Source organism: Octopus sinensis, linkage group LG18, assembly GCF_006345805.1.
Source record: "Octopus sinensis linkage group LG18, ASM634580v1, whole genome shotgun sequence".
In the NCBI taxonomy this organism is placed as follows: Eukaryota; Metazoa; Mollusca; class Cephalopoda; order Octopoda; family Octopodidae; genus Octopus; species Octopus sinensis.
Genome location: NC_043014.1, coordinates 33,288,713 through 33,311,279, shown reverse-complemented (window position 1 = coordinate 33,311,279; position 22,567 = coordinate 33,288,713). Strand labels below are relative to the sequence as shown.

Genomic DNA, 22,567 nt, shown 5'->3' with positions numbered 1-22,567 from the left:
ATCGAGGTCAACAGAATTTGAACTCAGAAGATGGATGAAATGCCACTAAACTTTTGGCCCTGTGTACTAATGATTCTGCTACCTTGCCATCTTATCTTCATCTTGAAATATTAATATCTAGTTTAAGGTGGTGAGCTGCCAGAATCGTTAGCATGTTGGACAAAATGCTTTGTAGCATTTCTTCTGGCTTTTGCATTCTGAGTTCAAATACTGCTTTGCCTTTTATCCTTTGTCAGCTTTGCCTTTTATCCTATTGGGATTAATAAAATAAGTACCAGTTGAATACTGGGGGTCAATGTAATTGATTTAAACCCTCCCATGAAATTGCTGACCTTGTGCCAAAATCTGAAACCAAATAATGGATGACTACTGCTGGTTCCTACAATGGAAGACCAGCGTGATGCATAAGTGCAAGAGTAAATGTCTCAAACATTTCTGAGCTGAGCATATCAAAAATAAAATGAGTATTCCCTATGTACCAGTGCTTATTTATTATGAACACCAGAAAAATCTTTAGTCTTTACTCCCTCGGGGATGAAGAACAAAGTTGGCCACAAACAGATTTAAATTTATGATGTAAAGCAGGAATCTCCAGTTGCTAGATCATGGATCAGGCCAAACAGAATAAATTTTAAAATTATAGTTCTTTTTTATGGACTGTTGCATATATGTATTATATATACATGTGTCATATATGTAATAATTAAGATAATAATTAAGGTACCGAGCTGGCTGAATCATTAGCATACTGAACAAAATGCTTTGAAGCACTTTGTATGTACATTGTGGATTTTTCTGGCTAATATATTTAAATTTATATTGTGGACTCCTCAGTACATTACAGGTTTCTACAACTGATAAGTATTTATAATTTTTAAAATTTTTAATTACTTCTGTGGTAAAATAATCATCTTCATGCCTAAAAATTAATCTGTATATATATAAGGCAGGATGTGTGTGTGTGTGTACATGAATGTAGTTTATGCACATCCACAAATTAACACACATGTCACTCAAATTTTAGGAGGACATTCATCACGACCCTAGCTGTATTTTCATCAAATCATTTTCCCCCGAGGCACCCGGGAATAGCGGTAAATAATTTTGAGCCATAACTTCTAACAATTTTCACGGCGGAGAAATCCACCATTGTTTACAAACTAAACATGAGCTAAGTCCCCTTCTAGCGATGGTGTAAAGAGAGGGAGGGAGAGGGAGAGAGAGAGAGAGAGAGAGAGAGAGAGAGAGAGAGATAACAGATTTCTAAAATATCTTTTTAGTAAGTGATTGACAGACAGGGGTTGTTATGTATGTATGTATGTATGTGTGAATGGCTTCAGTCACACACATGAGCATGTATGCATACAAAATACATGCATGCAATGTGTGTGTGTTGCCTGAATATATATATACACAGAAGGCGGCGAACTGGCAAAAACGCTAGCGCGATAGGCGAAATGCTTAGCGGTATTTCGTCTGATGTTACGTTCTGAGTTCAAATTCTGCCGAGGTCGACTTTACCTTTCATCCTTTCGGGGTCGATAAATAAAGTACCAGTTTCGCACTGGGGTCGATGTAATCGACTTACTCCCTTTGTCTGTCCTTGTTTGTCCCCTCTATGTTTAGCCCCTTGTGGGCAGTAAAGAAATATATATATATACACAATATAAACAATATTCTCCATTTCTCCACAACTAATTTCCAAATTAGCTGAATCCGTTGCTCTACTCATTGCGATATATAGCTGGTCGTGCGTGAATATAGGAGAGAGCAGAGGTTACCAGAGCAAAAGACCTACGTGTTGACTGTAGACATGCTCCTTCGCAAACGATCAGCTATTATTTTGTAAACAATGCTTCGAAACTGTTCATGTTTTCGAAAGGAGAGATCTGACTCTCACATCTCTGCGGGAGAAGGTAGTCTTCTCTATTCCTGTTACAAAACTTATGTCCGGGTGCCAAATTTGCTTCAATTTATGGTGTTACTCGGGTAGGAGGTGGTGGTGGGACAGTGGCAGGGGCAAAGGCGTGCAAAAACATGTATGCAATAGGTGTATGTACGTATATGTTTGTGTGTGTGCGCACGCGCGCGTGTGTGTGTGTGTGTGTTTCCCATATATATATATATATACTTAGTTGTGATCTGAACATAACTGCTTCCCACACAGAGGATCAGGGGTCCTTTTGGGCGTTCTATTTTCCTTGCTGGAAGGGTTCTCAACCCATGGGCAAAGTGGGGTTACATAATGGGGGTGGTGTTTTCAAAAGGGTTGACATATGCAACCTGATCACCTCTGCCGATCAACTCCCAACCCATGCACTCCCGTCGCAACACTGATTCTGCAGAACTGGGTTGGGTATGAAAACCAACTTTAAAGTATAAATATTGATGTTTTTGAATCAGCAATGTTCGGTTAAGTCCTATTTGGGGTGAAAAATCAATAAATTGATTCCTTATGAGGTTTTCCATTTAATCAGGATAAAAAAAAATCGATAAACCGATTCCTTTTAGTACTTCCCACTAAAATTGGCTACACCCCATTTTCAACCATAACGTCTACTAATTTTGATGTATTTTGTTCAAACTTGATGCCAGCATTACTTAGGACTCATGGGATCTTTGAATGCTTTCAGTTCCCCAAAAACGAAAAAAAAAAAAAACAATCGATGAGTAGAAAAAATCTCTAAACCTTATGGGATTTCCCAATCAAACTGTCTGCAAAATTTCAGCCAAAGTTTACCAATTTCAACAGATTTCCCTCAAATTTGACGTCGATGTTACTTAGTTTGCTTTGAAATAAAGAGCTTGATTGGCTTAATAATCCTAACTTAATCCCAAGCAAAGCCGGGATATACTGGTAGTAAATTATTAAATAAAAATATGGTATAGTACTGCACTGTATAACACATTAATTAAAATATATTAAAAGAAAATACATAGTGTACCATAGATGAGAAAACAAAGAATCGCATAAACTATATAAAAAATGAAATTTGGGAGGGGAGTGTGAGGTGCAGTTTTGAATTTATAATAAAATAAATATATGCAAACAAATTATGATAATAATGATAAAAAATATACAGCACAGTACTGTTTCTACTTTGTGGTTATCACCTATCATGGGGGGTTTTGGAACATACCTGCAATAGATGAGGGATTACTGTATTTATGTTCTGAGTTAGAATTCCATCAAATTCTAAAAGGTGTTGATGAGCACTTGGGTCACTGTAACTGACTAGTATTGTCCCACAAAATTCCAGGCCCTGTGCCTATAGTAGAAAGAATTATGTATGGCATAATTAAATCATATATTATGCATGCTATTGTCTTCTGTTATGCAAATTATATCTTTTATCTGTTAACTTGTTTCAGTCATTGGACTGCAGACTTGCCCTTAAGGGTTTAGTCAAACAAATCAACCTCAGTACTTATTTTTAACTCTGACACTTACTTTGTCAGTCTCTTTTGCTGAACTGCTAAATTGTGGGGATTTAAACAAATCTACACCAATAGTCAGGCAGTGGTAGGAGACAAAAACAAAGACACATACACACACACACACACAGACAGGTACACACACACACAGACAGGTACACACACACACACACACACATGTATGCATACATATATATATATATTTATTTATTTGTTTGTTTATTTACTTATATATTTATTTATCTATCTATTATTCTCTCACAAGAATCATAATGAGAGTGACTTCAAAGTTTCAACCGACTAAGCCGTCATTGGACTTCGAAGTTACTATACTTGTTAAAAAGGTGATGATCTGGCAGAATCATTAGCATGCTGGATAAAATGCTCCTAAGCATTTTGTCCATCTTTATGTTCTGAGTTCAAATTCTGCTGAGCCTGACTTTGATTTTCATCCTTTCAGGGTCGATAAAATAAGTACCCGTTGAACACTGGGGTCAATGTAATCAACTTACCCCACTCTTGAACTTGCTGGCTTTGTGCCAAACTTTGAAATCAATATTATTTATGTTAGAGAATAATAAATTTGTACTGTACAAAAGTACGGAGTAACTTTCAGATTCATGTAAAATTGTTTTTTATATGTGTGTGTGTATGTGTGTGTGTATGTGTGTGTGTGTGTGTGTGTGTACATATATGTGTGTTTATGTGTAACATAAAATTGTTTATATATATATGTAAAATATAAAATTGTTTATGTGTGTGTATGTGTGATGGGCTTCCACACAGTTTCCATTTACCAAATTCCCTCACAAAGCATCTGTCAGTCTGGTATTCAGTAAAAGATGCTTTCCCACATAGCTGCAAAGTAAACTTCTTAACAACACTGCCATTCTTGTGGTCAAGTTTCATGCTTTTCCAATTTCTAAAATTTGCCCTCCTTTCATAATGAACCTACATTGTCTTTTTGCTTTGTTGTCGTTTTTTTTTACCACAGGTACAGCTAATCGTACAGTTGCTTCCACAAACATGAATGCTACCAGTTCAAGAGCCCACACTGTGGTCACTATCATATTCGACCAGATCAAGAAATCAGAGAATAACACAGAAACACGCAAAACAAGTGAAATAAATCTCGTTGACTTAGCAGGTATGACTTTCTACTTTGTAGCTTTGGAAATGACTTTGGAGATGCCATTCAAAACATTGCAAACAACTCACTGCCTTGTCACCATAAATTTGCCGAAACATGCTCAATGTCTCTGTAGCAGACTTCCCAAATCTTTATATATAAAGCTGAAGTTGTCTGTGTGTGGCAGGTTTGGTAGCCTTCAACTAACACTATCTCCTCCGAGACCCTGCGGTACAAGTTAACCAAAATTGAGAGTATGATAGAAGGCTTGCTCTTCATTCCGTAGAAGAAAAAACTTAAATCAGACCATGTTAAGACCAAAAATTATTTACATCAAAAAGATGCTTTTTTTTCTATGAAAATCCCTATTTTTTCCTATTTTTTGACTGCTGTGTCGCCATTTTTTGGTGTATTTCAACCAGAAAAATGTTCACGTAAAGAGAATAAGTAACAAGCTACATAATGCAAAATTTTTACTTTTCAAAAATTCCAATTCTAAAGGGTCGAAACAAACCCGAGCAACGCCAGGTGATACTGCTAGTTTAATGTAAAATTTCTCATTGGCTCTTTGTTCCAACTTCCTGTCCATGACAAAATTGCAGAATGTAGTATACACATGATCAGAAAAGCAAATTTCAGAACTTGCGAAGTAAACAGAGCAATGTCATTAAGCACACTGCCTCATGAAGGTTGCTGTTAGCTTTCACTGTGTGCTGCCATCTGTCGGCACACTACAAAACTAGTCTGGAAACATTTTGATACCATCTTGTATATTACATTATATTACATTATATTAACTAAATTATATTATATTACATTAGCTGTGATACCAGTGCTGGTGGCTCGTAAAAATCACCATCCAATCGTGGCTGTTTGCCAGCCTTGTCTGGCACCTGTGCCGGTGGCACGTAAAAAGCACCCACTACACTCACGGAGTGGTTGGCGTTAGGAAGGGCATCCAGCCGTAGAAACATTGCCAGATCAGACTGGGCCTGGTGCAGCCTTCTGGCTTCCCAGACCCCAGTTGCACCATCCAAACTATGCTAGCATGGAAAGCAGATGCTAAACGATGATGATTACATTACATTATATTACCACATAAGCACTGTTCAAGCATTGGACCTTATGGGGGCAGTGACAGGTGACCAAGACCTTTGGCGATATACATGCTTGTGTAGACCGGTCAAACCAAGTGAGACCATAGTTGTGGCTGATGCTGATGTCAGGTCAATGGCACCAGTGCCGGTGGCACATAAAAAACACCAGCTACACTCTCAGAATGGTTGATGTTAGGAAGGGCATCCAGCCATAGAAACCTTGCCAAATCAGATTGGAACCTGGTGCAGCTCCCTGGCTTACCAATTTTCAGTCAAACCATCCAACCCATGCCAGCATGGAAAACAGACATTAAATAATGATGATGATAACATTATATCATATTACATTTTATTAATTACATTGTATTATATTACACTGTATTACATTTTATCTCATTATATTACATTATTATATCAATTACATTACATTATATTATATTACATTATACTTTATATATACAATGGACTTCTTTCCATCTACCAAAATCACTCACAAGCCATTTGTCAGCCTAGAGCCATAATAAAAACACTTGCCTAAGATGCCACACTGTAGGACTGAGGCTGAAACCATATGGGTGCAAATCAAACTTTTTGACCACATAGCCATGCCTGTGTTTATATTAAATACAATCCTACAGATTAATTTCAATTATTATTATTATTATTCTATGTTTAACTTTTGCTTTATACTTGTACAAGTTGGCTCCAAGTCTCACCCAGAGACCTCAAGAGACAACATGTTGGAAGTTCACGTTGTTGTTATGCCTAGTGTGCCATATATTTGGTTTTGTATTTAGTGTTGTACTAGTGAATGTCTAAAAAAAAAAAAAAAAAACGAAAATTATGTTTGTTTTAAACCTTGAGATTACATAGAGAGTATTTTGCGTAGGATATGAGCAGTTCCCATGAGCACTATCTTTTGAATTTCTGCCATTTTGGGGTTTCCTGGTATCTGTGTTAGGTAGCAATCATTTTGCTATCATTCCCAGGGCACCTTATTATTATTATTATTATTATTATAATTATTATTATTATTATTATTAGCCTGTAATTCTATGAATATTGTTCTTTTACGTTCCAAACTTAAATAGACACAGGCATGACTGTGTGGTAAGAAACTTACTTCCCAATCACATGCCTCCAGGTTCAGTCCCACTATGTGGCACCATGGTCAAGTGTCTTCTAGTATAGCCTTGGGACAACCAAAGCTTTGTGAGTGGATTGGGCAGACAGAAACTGAAAGAAGCCCATCGTATAAATGTATGTATATATCTATGTGTGAGTTTTTGTGTCTATGTTTGTCCCCTACAACAGCTTGTCAACCAGTGTTGGTGTAGTTCGGCAAAAGGGGCTGACAGAATAAGTACTAGACTTTTAAAAAAAGTAAGTTCTCGGGTCAATTTGTTTGACTAAAACCCCTCAAAGTGGTGTCCCAGCATAGCCAAGTAAAAGAGAAAAGATGAAAGATGTTTATTCAGAAGACACTAGTTATGATCTATACCAGCTGAACCCAATTCAACAAAGTTTTTTTTCTAAATCTCTTTACTCTCTTTTACTCTTTTACTTGTTTCAGTCATTTGACTGTGGCCATGCTGGAGCACTGCCTTTAGTCGAGCAAATCAACCCCAAGACTTATACTTTGTAAGCCTAGTACTTATTCTATCAGTCTCTTTTGCCGAATCATTAAGTTATGGTGATGTAAACACACCACCATCGGTTGTCAAGCGATGTTGGGGCGGACAAACACAGACACACAAACACACACACATATACATATATACGATGGGCTTCTTTCAGTTTCCGCCAACCAAATCCACTCACAAGGCTTTGGTCAGCCTGAGGCAATAGTAGAAGACACCTGCCCAAAGTGTCACACAGTGGGAATGAACCCTGAACCATGTAGCTGGTAAGCAAGCTACTTACCACACAGCCACTCCTGCGCCTTTTCATTTTTTTATTTTTTATTTTTATTTTTTTGCTACGGGGACAGAGTTACTGGTAAGACTCTTCTTCAAAAAAGATCTTGTCACCAAAATATTAAAACTTTTCTTCTTTTCGTGACCCATTAACATTAATCTAGTGCTGAAAATCAATCACATCAGTAAATGTTGTTTGATGCATATTGAATAAATCTTCTATTGTCTTCACTATTCTTAATGTTTTTTTTTATTACTTCTTTTTTCTCTCTTTCTTCCTCTCTCACTCACTCTCTTTCTCTCTCTCTCTTTTTCGTTCCCTCTCTCCCTCATTCTCCACTCTCTCTGTTTCTATCTCTGTTTCTATCTCTTTCTTTCTCCCTCTCTCTCTTTTTCGTTCCCTCTCTCCCTCTTTCACCAAAACTATTTGCCTACCATTCCTCCCTCCCTGCAACCATCCGTCCAGCCACCTGTCTATTCATCTTGCTACTTATATATAAGTCGAATAGTTATCTATCTCTGTAAATTTGTCATATCTACTTCCTTATCTCAAGAATCAATTGTAACCTTCAAATTATTGAGTCTGTCTCATATCCGTTCCTACCAACACTTAACTGTGCGACAGTTAGCTCTCAGTACACTAGTTATTTAGTCAACCGGACAACAATATACGTATGAAAAGAAATGGCTATGCACGTACGAGTGTGTATGTGTGTGTGAGCATGTAAATGTGTGTGTGCACATGTGTGCGTGTGCATGTGTGCATGTGTGTGCATGCATGCGTGTGTGTGTGTGTGTGTGTTTGTGTGTGTGTGTGTGTGTGTGTTTGTGTGTGTGTTTGTGCATGCATGTGTGTGTGTTTGTGTGTGTGTTTGTGTGTGTGTGTGTGTGTGTATGTGTGTGTGTGTGTGTGTATGTGTGTGTGTGTTTGTGTGTGTGTGTGTGTGGAAAGTCAGCTCAATAATGTACTATGGCGTGATAAATAATTGCAAAGCAAAGCTGGTTTTTTATTCCATCACACAGTATTGAACACATCATGCCCTATAATCTCAATGTACTGGATCTGCCCACTTCCAGAACACATGACGACCCATGGACTGTAGTCAAAGAGCATCCAAGAAATTGACTTTATCAGATTTATCAAAATTTATCTCTGGCATAATGAAATTAAAACATATTTCACAGTCACACACATCTCGCATTTCTTTTGTGGTTCAGTGTATTTCCCAAATTTCAACATGACTATTACCTTGTTTTGAATTAAATTAAGAGAAGTCTTTGTATTTTTGATCTCAGCTTGTGAGGAGAATAGTTTTTTTTTCCTAAATTGTAATACTCTGTTTAACCCTTTTGATACCAACCCGGCTGAAACCGCCTCTGGCTTTTTAGTACAAATGCCTTGTTTTCATAAGTTTTGAATTAAAATCTTCCACCAAACCTTAGTCACAATTAATGTTCCTAACACTAGCTTAATGATAACGAAGTTATTTTACTAAATTCTCTGTTATATTTAAAATTAATTGAAAGAAACAAAGAGTATCTCAAAATAAATACAGTAACGAAAAGGTTAATAAATGTTTTGAACTTCTTTCATCTTCCATACAAGCCACATTGCTTACACACATCAGTTTGCTCAGCTGCAAGAGAACTTCTATGTTTAAAACATTTATTAAATCCAACACCTCAACATCAACTCTTAGCATGCTTTTGATTCATGCTTTCTTGATCAGTTACCAAGACCAGCCTTAAAAAGACAAATTCAGTTACAAGTTGAAGATTTGAAGGAAGAATTGACTTCTGTAGGAGGTTTCCTCTCCTTGTATTTCATTTCAGTTTTGCATGTTTAACACAATTCTCTTCAAAATACATAAATGCATCGAGAATGTCTTTTCTATGAAGCCCTATCAATTGCAGATATTTCCCAATTTTCAGCAGGAATATTAGCTTTTTTTCAGATCAAATTTAACCCTTTTGTTATCAACCTGCCTGAAACTGGCTCTGGCTCTGAATACAAATATCTTGTTTTCATAAGTTTTGAATTAAAATCTTCCACTAAACCTTAGTCGCAATTTATGTTCCTAATACTAGCCGAATGATAACTAAGTTATTTTACTAAATTCTTTGATAAATTTAAGGTAATTGAAAGAAACAGAGCATTTCAAAATAAATACAATAATGAAAGGGCTAAGGAAGTCTTTGTGTTTTGACTTCAGCTTGTGAGGAAGATTTTCCCCCGCTAAAATGTAGTTCCCTGTTTAATAGATGTTTTGAAATTCTTTCATCTTGCATACAAACCATATGGCTTACAAGCATCAGTCTGCTCAGCTGCAAGAGAACTTCTATGTCTAACCCTGAATAAGGGCTGTTTAACCCTTTAACATTTAAACCGGCCATATCCGGCCAAAAGTATTCTGCCTGTTTTATGTTCAAACTGGCCAGATCTGGTCTCTCACACCAACCCTACAATATCGTTTTAAAAATTAACAGCTACCTCATCAAAATCTCATAGCTACATGATTAGTTCAAAACAATGTGGATAAAAAAGCATTAATTTTGGCAGGATAATGCGAACACTAAAGGGTTAAAACATTTATTAAATCTAACACCTCAACATCAATTCTTAATAGCATTTCGTCTGTCTTTTTTGAGTTCAATTCCATCAAGGTTGATTTTATTTTCCATCCTTTCAGGATTGATAAAATAAGTACCAGTTGAACACTGGGGTTGATGCAATCAACTTACTCTGCCCCCTGAAATTGCTGGCCTTGTGTCATTATTATTATCTTTCAACATCAATGGAAATTGTAGCTGAGATACCAGTGCCGGTGGCACGTAAGAGAACCATCCGAACGTGGCCGTTGCCAGCGCCGCCCCGACTGACCTCTGTGCCGTTGGCACGTAAAAAGCACCATCTGATTGTGGCCGTTGCCAGCCTCGTCTGGCACGTAAAAAGCACCATCCAATCGTAGCCGTTTGCCAGCCTCATCTGGCATCTGTGCAGGTGGCACATAAAAAGCACCCACTACACTCTCGGAGTTGTTGGCGTTAGGAAGAGCATCCAGCTGTAAAAACACTGCCAGATCAGACTGGGCCTGGCACAGCCTTCTGGCTTCCCAGACCCCAGTTGAACCGTCCAACCCATGCTAGCATGGAAAACGGACGTTAAACAATGATGATGATATATGATTATTATCATTATTCAAGGCGGTGAGCTGGTAGAACTGTTAGCATGCTGGATAAAATGCTTAGTGATATTTAGCCCATCACTATGTTCTGAGTTCAAATTCTGCTGAGGTCGACTTTGCTTTTCATCCTTTCGGGGCTGATAAATTAAGTACCAGTAAAACACTGGGGTTGATGTAATCAACCAGTCCCCTCCCCCACAAATCTGAGGCATTGTACCTCCAGTAGAAAAGATTGTTATTATTATTATTGAGTGAGTGAGCAGTACACGCCATCAAAGTGATGCTGAGGTACAAATATACAAAGTCCAATATACTCATCATGGCTACTCATCTGATAAGGGTACACCAAGCACATATATCACAACCATATTTATGTGACATGGTGTTCTCATATCAAGATAAACAATGCATGCCCTTGCAGGCAGGGTTCAGTTAGAATATTTTTCAGGTCAAGTAGCCCATCAAAGCTCAAAAGGTCCCTGAATAAAGGTTGTTCAAAGAAGATGAATGAAACATCCATATTGTTATTATTATTATTATTATTATTATTATTATATTATTATTATTATTAAGGCAGCAAGCTAGCAGAACTGTTAGTATACTAAGCAAAATGTTTAGTGGCATTTCATCCATCTTTTATGTTCTGAGTTCAAATTCTGCCTAGGTTGACTTTGCTTTCCATCCTTTGGGATCGATAAAATAAGTACCAGTCAAGTGCTGAAGTTGATGTAAATTGAATTTCCCTCTTCTCAAAAACTGCTGGTCCTGTGCCAAACTTTGAAACCATTATTATTATTATTATTATTATTATTATTGAGTGAGAGAGCTGTGCATGCCATCAAAGTGACACTAGGGTGAAATATACAAAGCCCAATATACTCATCATGATTACCCATCTGATAAGGGTACTCCAGACACATGCATCACAACCATATGTGCACAACATGGTGATCACATATCAAGATAAACAGCACATGATCTTGCAGGTGGGACTCAGAATTTTCTTCAGGTCGAATAGCCTATCCTGCTTAAAAGGTCCCTGAATAAGGGTTGTTTTACCCTTTAGCATTTAAACCGGCCATATCCAGCCAAAAGTATTCTGCTTGTTTTATGTTCAAACTGGCCATATCTGGTCTCTCACACCAACCCTACAATATCATCTTAAAAATTAATAGCTACCTCATCAAAATCTCATAACTACAAGATAATACAAGATTAGTTCAAAGCAATGTGGATAAAAAAGGATTAATTTTGGCAGAATAATGTGAACACTAAAGGGTTAAGGATGTTGAAGGAAAGACCCATGTTTCCAGAGGTGAATTATCCAAACCTCTAAGAATTCCTCTCAAAACATGGCTATGATGCTCCCCCACTACTTCTGCCCGTGATCAGAGATGCACATATCAGCCACCAAGGGACGTGCTCAACTGGTTAAGGTCAAGCAAATGACAAGCAAATCTGTGGTATTGAGAAGAATATTTGCTGTAGCCCATCTTTTAAACCAAGACAAAACAATATACATGATAACACTTCCAATCAGTTAAGATCATCAGCCATGAGAGTCACTGCCTAGTATATTATTCTTATTATTATTATTATTATTATTATTATTATTATCATCATTATTATTATTGAGTGAGAGAGCAGTGCATGCCATCAAAGTGGCATATTATTATTATTATTACTATTATTATTATTATTATTATTGTTGTTGTTGCTGTTATTATTATTGGTGTTAGGAAGGGCATCCAGCTTTAGAAACCATGCCATATCAGACTGGAACTTGGTGCAGCTCTTCAGTATACCAGTTCCATTCAAACTGTCTAACCCATGCCAGCATGGAAAGCAGACGCTAAATGATGATGATGATGATGATGATGATGATGATGATGATTAACTCTGTTATATATATTGGAACAGTTGCCATGACTAAAAGCCATGTCAGCATACTCCCCACAGACCAATCAATCATTTCAGTTATTGATAAATCCAGGCCAATTATTACAATTGTTGTTAATGCAATCATCATCATCATCATCACCCTCATCATCATCATCATCATCATCATCATGGTAGTCGTCATCATCATGTTATTGTTGCTATTACTACTATTATTCTTATTTTTATTTGTATTTTTAGCTCCACTAAAACTGTTATTTTTTAAACTAATTTTGTAGTCAATGCTTTTATCATTATTATTATTACTATTGTTATTATCATTGTTATAAATATTATAATTATTATGACTGTTATTAATTAATAACAACAGAAGCAGTTTTAATACCAAAAGTCAATATTCATATCCAACTTAACGTGGATCTTTTGTTAGAACACCAAATACTGCATTCGGTGGCACATAAAAAGCACCATCCGAACGTGGCCGATGCCAGCGCCGCCTTGACTGGCTTCCGTGCCGGTGGCACGTTAAAAGCACCAACCGATCGTGGCCACTGCCAGACTCCCCTGGCACCTGTGCCGGTGGCACGTAAAAAGCACCCACTACACTCACGGAGTGGTTGGCGTTAGGAAGGGCATCCAGCTGTAGAAACACTGCCAGATCAGACTGGAGCCTGGTGCAGCCTCCTGGCTTCCCAGACCCTGGTCGAACCGTCCAACCCATGCTAGCATGGAGAACAGACGTTAAACGATGATGATGATGATGATGATGATAGGACCTCTTATATGGACTTCTGGTGCATGAAAGCACTCGTATTATATCTTTGACAGATGAGAATTGTCTGCTACAGCTGCCAGACTGCCACATAACATAATTTCCCCCTGTTTTGGGCTCCTCAGTGAGATTATGCTATCATGTCGCTACCAGACATCTGTCACGATTGCCATTTTTTATGTTATAATTGTTGTTGTTTTACATTTATTAGTACATATTATCAATGTAGCTACCATTGTTATTATAAAGATTACCACCTTGTTCCTATTACTATTATTATTATTTTTATCATCATCATCATTAGTATTGTAGTTAGTATAATAATAATAAATGCGCCCTTTTAAAGCCTAGCCAAGCTCATAGGCCCGGTTTCCCAGTTTCTATGGCGTATGTGTTCTCTAGCTGGACAAGATACCAGTCTATCGCAGCGTTATTTATTCTTGCCACCTGAGTGGACTGGAGCAACGTGAAATGAAGTGTTTTGCTCAAGAACACAACGCGTCACCTGGTCCAGGAATTGAAACCACAATCTTACGATCATGGTGCTGACATCCTAACCACTAAGCCACGTGCCTCCACTTATTGTAGCTAGTATCATCACAATTATAGTTAATATTATTATTATGCTTAGGGCAGCGAGCTGGCAGAATTGTTAGCCAAGAAAAATGTTTACAGGCTTCTTTATGTTCTGAGTTCAAATCCCACTGGGGTTGACTTTGCCTTTTATTCTTTCAGGCTTGATAAAATGCATACCAGTTGAGTGCTGGTATCGATGTAATTGACTAGCCCCCTCTCCCGAAGTTGCTGGCCTTGCACCAAAATTTGAAATCAGTATCATTGATATGCTTAGTAGCATTTTGTTTGTCTTTATGTTCTGGGTTCAAATTCCGCTGAGGTTGACTTTGCCTTTCATGTTTTCTGGGTCAATAAAATATGTACCAGCTGAGCACTAGTGTTGGTGTAATCAATTTATCCCCTCCCCAAAATTGCTGGCCTTGTGCCAAAATTATTATTATCATCATCATTATTATTATTATTATTATTATCATTATTATCATTATTATTATTCATCGTTTAATGTCCGCTTTCCATGCTAGCATGGGTTGGACAATTTGACTGAGGACTGGCGAGCCAGATGGCTGCACCAGGCTCCTATCTGATTTGGCAGAGTTTCTACAGCTGGATACCCTTTCTAATGCCAACCACTCCAAGAGTGTAGCAGGTGCTTTTACGTGCCACTGGCACAAGGGCCAGTCAGGCAGGATTGGCTCAAGTGGTGTTTTTTACGTGCCACCTGCACAGGAGCCAGTCCAGCGAAACTGGCAATGACCTCACTCGAATGTTTTTCATGTGCCAGTAAGGCAACATTATTATTATTATTATTATTATTATTATTATTAGTAGTAGTAGTAGTATAGTAGTAGTAGTAGTACATCACAGTAGTTCTTATTACAAAATTCACAGAGATCTATTCATATGAGGCTGAGGTTGGGTCTGTTAGGATGCCATGATGACTGATCAAATTTTTGGTGTGGTGGAATAAGAAAGATTGATAGAAAACATTAAATATGGAAAATTTGGGTGAGAACTTATTTTGTAAACAATATAGAAGTTTTTCAGGGATTTAATTTGTTTAAGTTGTTTACGAGATAAAAGACAGACATATATTCTTATTTAACTCAATATGTCTTTATAGACTTTTTTCCTGTTATCCTCCAGTTAGCACCTCATCCTTATATTTTGTATTTATATTTATTCTGACATCATTCTTTTTATATAAGATACTTTTACTGGACAAGATCATTAGCAAGTTATTGTGTTGTTCTTATACAGAGAAGGAGGGTTTCTTTTGCCAATCATTTCCTCATTTGTTAAATTGGGTTTTCTTTATTTACTCATTCTATCCCACCTTTCTTATTGCCTAGTCTTTTAACTATTTCTTGCAGAAAGTTAAACATTTTACACTGATTAACTGGCTCTCTCTGTTCTTTTTGCCCTCTTTTCTTTTATATTTTGCCCTCTCATTCTCCACTTCATTATCACTACCTCTGCTTATATAATACCTTCATGCCTTTACCTTCCCTTCAGTTCACCCTTACTTCACAACTTATTTCTCCCCTACCTTCTCCTCATTTTCCTCCTTACAAATTCTATGTATCTTTGCCTGGTTAAGATACTTCTCATGATTTTCCATCTTCTCTCTCTGCCTCCTTCCTTCCCATTACACTTTCAGAGTGGTTGGTGTTTGGAAGGACATCCGGCCATAGAAAACCATGCCAAATTAGACTGGAGTTTGGTGCAGTCTTCCAGAGTGCCAGTCTAGTCAAACCATCCAACCCATGCCAGCATGGACAACGGATGTTAAATGATGATGATGATGATGATTATGATGTGTATATATGTTTCTCTCTGCTATATATATGTATATATATGTTTCTACACATACTCAAATGTGCACGCGCATGCTTATGCATGTGCACACACACACACACACACACACACACACACACACACACACACATACACACATACACACACATTCACACACATGATACTTTGCTGTCATACAGTGTCTGTTTCCTTTGGCAGGTTCTGAACGAGCAGACAGTACTGGCGCAACAGGTGATCGGTTGCGTGAAGGTGCCAATATTAACAGGTCTCTATCTGTTCTTGGAAACGTTATATCAGTAAGTAACCGAGAGGCCCACAGAGTCTATTTTTCTTTCAAACAATTCCCAGTAGTCTTGTTTTCTTAATGATACAACACTTCAGTAAGGAACTCATAATTCCACTATCAAATTGCTCTGTAAAGCTGTACTCTCTGTGCTATTACCTCTCAATCTGGTAACATGATCAATTGTAGTTGATAAAGTGGTGAGCTAGTAATTAGAGAGTCAGTGGTTGATATTTTACTCGGGAGCGTGTGTGGCTTAGTGGTTAGGGTGTTGCACACCCAACTGCTAGATTGTGGTTTTGATATCTGGACCTGGCAGTGCATTGTGCTCTTAAGCAAAACACTTCCATTCACCGTGCCCCTGTACAGGCATTGTTAATTTGATGAAGGGAGTGATCTCAAGTACTGCACACACATTTTATCACTATAAACAACTCATCTGTGCAGGTTGATCAACAAGAAGTTGTGGAACCTCATCTGTTATTTATAACAGGAGAGTCCACCACTTTATGTTACAACATTGAGTATTTTTTTTGCTTAGTTCCATTTCACCCAAGTGTGAAACCACCATCTGCAATATAACTATGAATGCACCTAAGATTGGTTACCATTGTATCTGTCAGAAGATTAATCACTCATCATGACAAAAACCTAGCCACCAGCCTATACAAACCATTTCTCCTCTCTCCTTAGTATTTAAAAGACTATTACATTTCATATCTCAATATTCTTGCATAAATATAAGGCGACAATCTGCCAGAATTGTTAGCATGCCAGGCAAAATGCTTAACAGCATTTCGTCCATCTCCTTACAATCTGAGTTAAGATTCTGCTGAGATCAATTTTACCTTTCGTCCTTTTGGGATCAACAAAATAGGTATCAGTTGAACACTAGGGTCAATGCAATCGATTTACCCACTCCCCAAAATAACTAGCTTTGGGCCAAAATTTGAAACCAATATTCATAAATGAATTGCTTGTGAAGACCTGTTGAGGCAAGTGAAATCGAAATCAAATTCGATGACTGGCATCCGTGCTAGTGGAGTGCTAAGAGCACCATCTGAGCATGATCATTGCCAGAGCAGCTAACTGACTTCCATGCCAGTGGCACGTAAAAAGCACCATTCGAGCATGATCATTACCAGTGTCGTCTTACTGGCACTTGTGACAGTGGCACGTAAAAAACATTTGAGCGAGGTCATTGCCAGTGCCGCTGGACTGGCTCCTGTGCAGGTGGCACACAAAAACACCATTTGAGCGTGGCTGTTGCCAGTACCATCTGACAGTCCCTCATGCCAGTGGCACATAAAAGCACCCACTACACTTTCAGAGTGGTTGGCATTAGGAAGGGCATCCAGCTGTAGAAACTCTACCAGATCAAGATTGGAGCCTGGTGCAGCCATCTGGTTTGCCAGTTCTCAGTCAAATCATCCAACCCATGCTAGCATGGAAAGCGGACGCTAAACAATGATGATGATGATGGGTAGTGAGCTGGCAGAATTGTTAGTATGCCGGGTAAAATGCTTAGAAGTATTTCATCCGTCTTTATGTTCTGAGTTCAAATTCTGCCTTTCATCCTTTCAGGGTCAATAAATCAAGTGTTGGTTAAACACCAGAGTCAATGCTGTTGACTTATCCCCTCACTGAAATTACTGGCTTTGTGCCAAAATTTGAAAACAATATTCATAAAGGAATATGAATCCAATTTATTAAATTATTTCAGGCTTTGGCAGAACAAGCATCTGGCAAGAAGAAAGTTGTAGTTCCATATAGGGAATCAGTCCTTACCAAACTATTAAAAAATGCTTTGGGTGGCAACAGGTAATTATATTTTTCTTAATTTTCATTGTTTAAATAACAGTAACATGGCTCTATGGTAAGAAGTTTGGTTCGCAATCATGGTTCAGGGTCCAGTCTCACTGTATGGCACTTTAGGTGAGTGTCCTCTGCTATAGTCTTGAGTCAACTAAAGCCTTATGAGCAGATTTGGCAGACAGAAAGTTGTGTGGGGGTGGGATGGATGGATGTGTACTTTATTTGTGTATTAAACCAAAATGGAGACGAATGTTGATGTTCCACATGAGAGGCTTGATAATTATAATATTTCTTAACATGAAACCAATGGTAGCCTTAACACACAAATAAAGAATCTTTATTCACCAATGTAATGTTGAGCACTCATTCTAATTGTTCGATATTTATGTGTGTGCATATATACAAGTGTGTGTGTGTGTGTGTCTGTGTTGGTGACAAATTGTTAGTATTAATATAGATGTGTAAAAGCTATAGTTTTTATGTTTTACAGAAACACAGTAGGAAGGTGGGAGTGTGTTGTAGGCAAGTGGTCTTAGCTGTTGTGAGGGCCATTGTCATTGTTGGTTTGTGTTGAAATTGTCATCACTTTTCTCATTATTTCTTTTCTTGTTGTTATTACTACTGATTTTGTTGTTGTTTCAACAGTCGAACTGTGATGATAGCTGCTCTGTCGCCTGCCGACATCAATTATGATGAGACCCTCTCTACACTCCGTTATGCTGATCGAGCAAAGCAGATAAAGAATAAGGCTGTGGTTAACGAGAACCCAATTGATAAACTAATACGTGAACTTAAGGTATGTACTCTTTTACTTGTTTCAATCATTTGTCTGTGGTCATGCTGGAGCACTGCCTTTTGTCAAGCAAATTGACCCCAGGACTTATTCTTTGTAAGCCTAGTACTTATTCTATTGGTCTCTTTTGCCGAACTGCTAAGTAGCAGGGACGTAAACACACCATCATCGGTTGTCAAGCGATGTTGGGGGGACAAACACAGACACACAAACATATACACACATACATATACATACATATATACAATGGGCTTCTTTCAGTTTCCATCTACCAAATCCACTCACAAGGCTTTGGTCGGCCTCAGCCTGAGGCTATAGTAGAAGACACTTGCCCAAGGTGCCACACAGTGGGACTGAACCCAGAACCACGTGGTTCATAAGCAAGCTACTTACCACACAGCCACTCCTATATATATATATATATAGGTAGAGTTTACAAAAAAAACAAAGGTCGAAGACAGGTGCTGTACAAAACATGTATTAGTATAACGCTCAGGAATAGAAAAAGTCTTTTACATTTCAAGCCTACGCTCTTCTACAGAAAGGAACACAGAAAAAACAAGGAGAGAAAAAAATGTGTGAAGTGGCTAACGATCATATATATATATGTATATATAATATGTATGTATATATGAAAGACTATTTCTAGCATAGGATTGAGGACTGAACTTTAGTATCTGAGGTACTGAAAAGTTCCAGCAAACGTTGCTCCATATTTCTGATATCACAAAGCCAACTGATGGGACTTGAGAGGTTGTCAGTGATTAATGTCTAATATTGAGTTTTTAAGTGTCTTCTAACATAATTTTGGCTTTAAGTGGACTGTTTAGATCAGTGTTTTCCTACCTATTTTCCCTCAGGATCCACTATAACTTTCCAGAAAAATGCATACCCCATTGGTGGTTAGAAAAAAGCAACTTTATTCTTAATATTTCATAATTATATACTTTCCTTATAGAAATAGCCTAAGTAGGGTATTAGAATAGTGCTATACTGTAGCAAACATCTTCACACAATATACTTGGCTGGGGGAATTGACTTGAATAGGTGTGTTTAGGTGAAGTATGTTTGCTGTGAAAAAAAGACCTTCACACTACCATGTCCTACTAAGGAGAAAAAAGAAAAGCATTTGGGATCCCACGTCCCACCACAATTTTCATATCCCCCATTTTGGGAATCACTGCTCTTGGTAAATGTAAAGAACAAGGATATTCTTAAGAATGTCCTACTAATTCCCTTCTATACCTTTTTCTTCTGTAAGATGGTAATATTTTGAGTAATTAACCTCTTGTTTCATTTCTTTTTACTATTCACATTTATATTTTGGTTCATTTAGTTTGATTTCTGATCATCATCAGCCATCTAATTCCTGAATATGTACACAGTACCAGACTGCAATCTAACTAGTAGAACAACTAGGCAGGGCAGTGGGGTGCAGTCCACCCTGGGTGAAGCTTTTATGGAAGAGGCGCTCTTGAGTCTCGTGTATATGCCTCTCCTTATATTTGTCTTTAAAAAGTCCTTATTATTGGAACTGCTAACAATCATTAATTTATTGAGGAATATTTAAATTGTCTATTTTCTTTCTTAAATCAGGAAGAGAATGAACGATTAAAGAAATACCTAGAAAGAAATGGTCTAAATAATTCACAAGGTAAAGATTTATGAGTATGTTTTATGTAATTTTGTAATGTCTTGGGACAGTTATTACACCAATAATAATAACACACACATAGGTGCAATTCCACTTCTTTATTATTACTCAATTGGTTAACTATCTAACCAGTTAATTAATCTATCATTCGTTTAATGTGCAGGTTAAAAACAAGCTTCAGTTCTATATTTAAGAGATGAGGAATTATGTACATTATTTACACTATTTACATTTGTCGGCTATTTGCCTTCATCTTGTTTGTTGTTAACACAATGTTTCAGCTGATATACCCTCCAGCTTTCTTCAGGTGTCTTGGGGAAAATTTCGAACCTGGGTTCTCCCACAGGGGTGAAGTTAAAATAATAGACAGAGAACACCACTGGAAAATAAGATAACTAAAAGAAACAGCATATATGCTAGGACACAACAACCTCCTAAGCAGACCGAGTGCAGATATTAATAGCATATGGGAACCGGTATTAAGGAAGGATAGAAAAATATTAGATTTGTAAGCCCTAAAATTCACTCCATATTTACTAACCCCAAATTAATAACCCCCAGATTCACTCCATAAACTACTAACCCCAAGATTCCGATTCCAAGCAGTGACCTGAACATTAACAATAATAATGATAATAATAATAATAATAATAATAATAACATCAAAAAATACCTTAGGAATGAGAACCCAGGTTCGAAATTTCCCCAAGACACATGAAGAAGGCTGGAGGGTATATCAGCCGAAACCTTGTGTTAACAACAAACAAGATGAGGACAAATATCCATCAAATGTAAATAGTGTAAATAATGTAAAAATAATGTAAAAATAATGTAAAAATAACATTGTGTTAACAACAAACAAGATGAGGACAAATATCCATCAAATGTAAAAATAATGTAAAAATAATGTAAAAATAATGTAAAAATAATGTAAAAATAATGTAAAAATAATGTAAAAATAATGTAAAAATAACATTGTGTTAACAACAAACAAGATGAGGACAAATATCCATCAAATGTAAAAATAATGTAAAAATAATGTAAAAATAATGTAAAAATAATGTAAAAATAATGTAAAAATAATGTAAAAATAATGTAAAAATAACATTGTGTTAACAACAAACAAGATGAGGACAAATATCCATCAAATGTAAAAATAATGTAAAAATATGTAAAAATAATGTAAAAATAATGTAAAAATAATGTAAAAATAATGTAAAAATAATGTAAAAATAACATTGTGTTAACAACAACAAGATGAGGACAAATATCCATCAAATGTAAAAATAATGTAAAAATAATGTAAAAATAATGTAAAAACAAGTTGTTGCTGTTGTAGTTGTTTGTGCAACTCCTGTTGCTATACTTGCTGTTGCTTTTGCAGCTGAATTATTGAAGCTAATAGGTCTTCCATAATTAGCAACTTTGTATCACAAAAGTTTGTTAATTGACCTGCATGAGTTTCGAATCCTCATCACCAATATTGTTGTATCGCCAATTGTTATGACTATACTTTTAACACTATAACCATATAGTAACAATAAACATATAACAAAGCAGGGTTACAACAATGTAACAATCCAACAAACTCTACACAAATTATACATGAACCAACAAATGATATTCTGACAAACTACCAAAACACCACCACCTTACGACATCCTGTGATTAAAGCCTACTCTCTCCCTTCTCACTCAAACAGCTACTATCTGTAGTCATTCGGTCAGTCCATTATCACAGGGGGTGTTGTAACTCTTGCCCCAACAAGTATAAAAGTTCAAATTTAGTTAAAGTTTAGTATTCTGTATTGTATTTACAAAAGTGTATTACTTTTAAAAAAATCTTTACTGTAATGCAGAGTTGAAGGTTCAAATCTAGTTAAAATCTTTTCCATATTATTGGTATTAAATTTTTCTCTCTTTTCTATCATCAGCAGATGCACATTTTATTATCTTTATACTTTATTGATACAACTCATGGACATTTAATAAAATTAAGTTAAAGTTAGTTTCTTATATAACATAAAAACAAAACTGTAAGGACAAAAAGGAAATGAAATAGAAGTGTGATTAGTGATAACTTGTCCACCAACAAAGATTTAAATGTTTTTCACCTGCAAAGTTCATTTTACCCTTTCATTACCAACCCGGCTGAAACCGGCTCTGGCTTTGAGTACAAATGTCTTATTTTTATAAACT

General features: G+C 36.8%; 1 protein-coding gene across 1 annotated transcript in view; it reads left to right on the top strand.

Moving 5' to 3' along the window:
• Positions 1-22,567, top strand: part of LOC115221444 (kinesin-like protein KIF28P) — a 113,241-nt gene that overhangs the window by 59,542 nt on the left and 31,132 nt on the right. Inside the window, exons 10-14 of the mRNA XM_029791627.2 lie at positions 4,430-4,582; positions 16,023-16,120; positions 17,831-17,928; positions 18,568-18,718; positions 20,312-20,369. Coding sequence (XP_029647487.1) covers positions 4,430-4,582; positions 16,023-16,120; positions 17,831-17,928; positions 18,568-18,718; positions 20,312-20,369 — 558 coding nt within the window. The remainder of the gene's footprint in view (positions 1-4,429; positions 4,583-16,022; positions 16,121-17,830; positions 17,929-18,567; positions 18,719-20,311; positions 20,370-22,567) is intronic.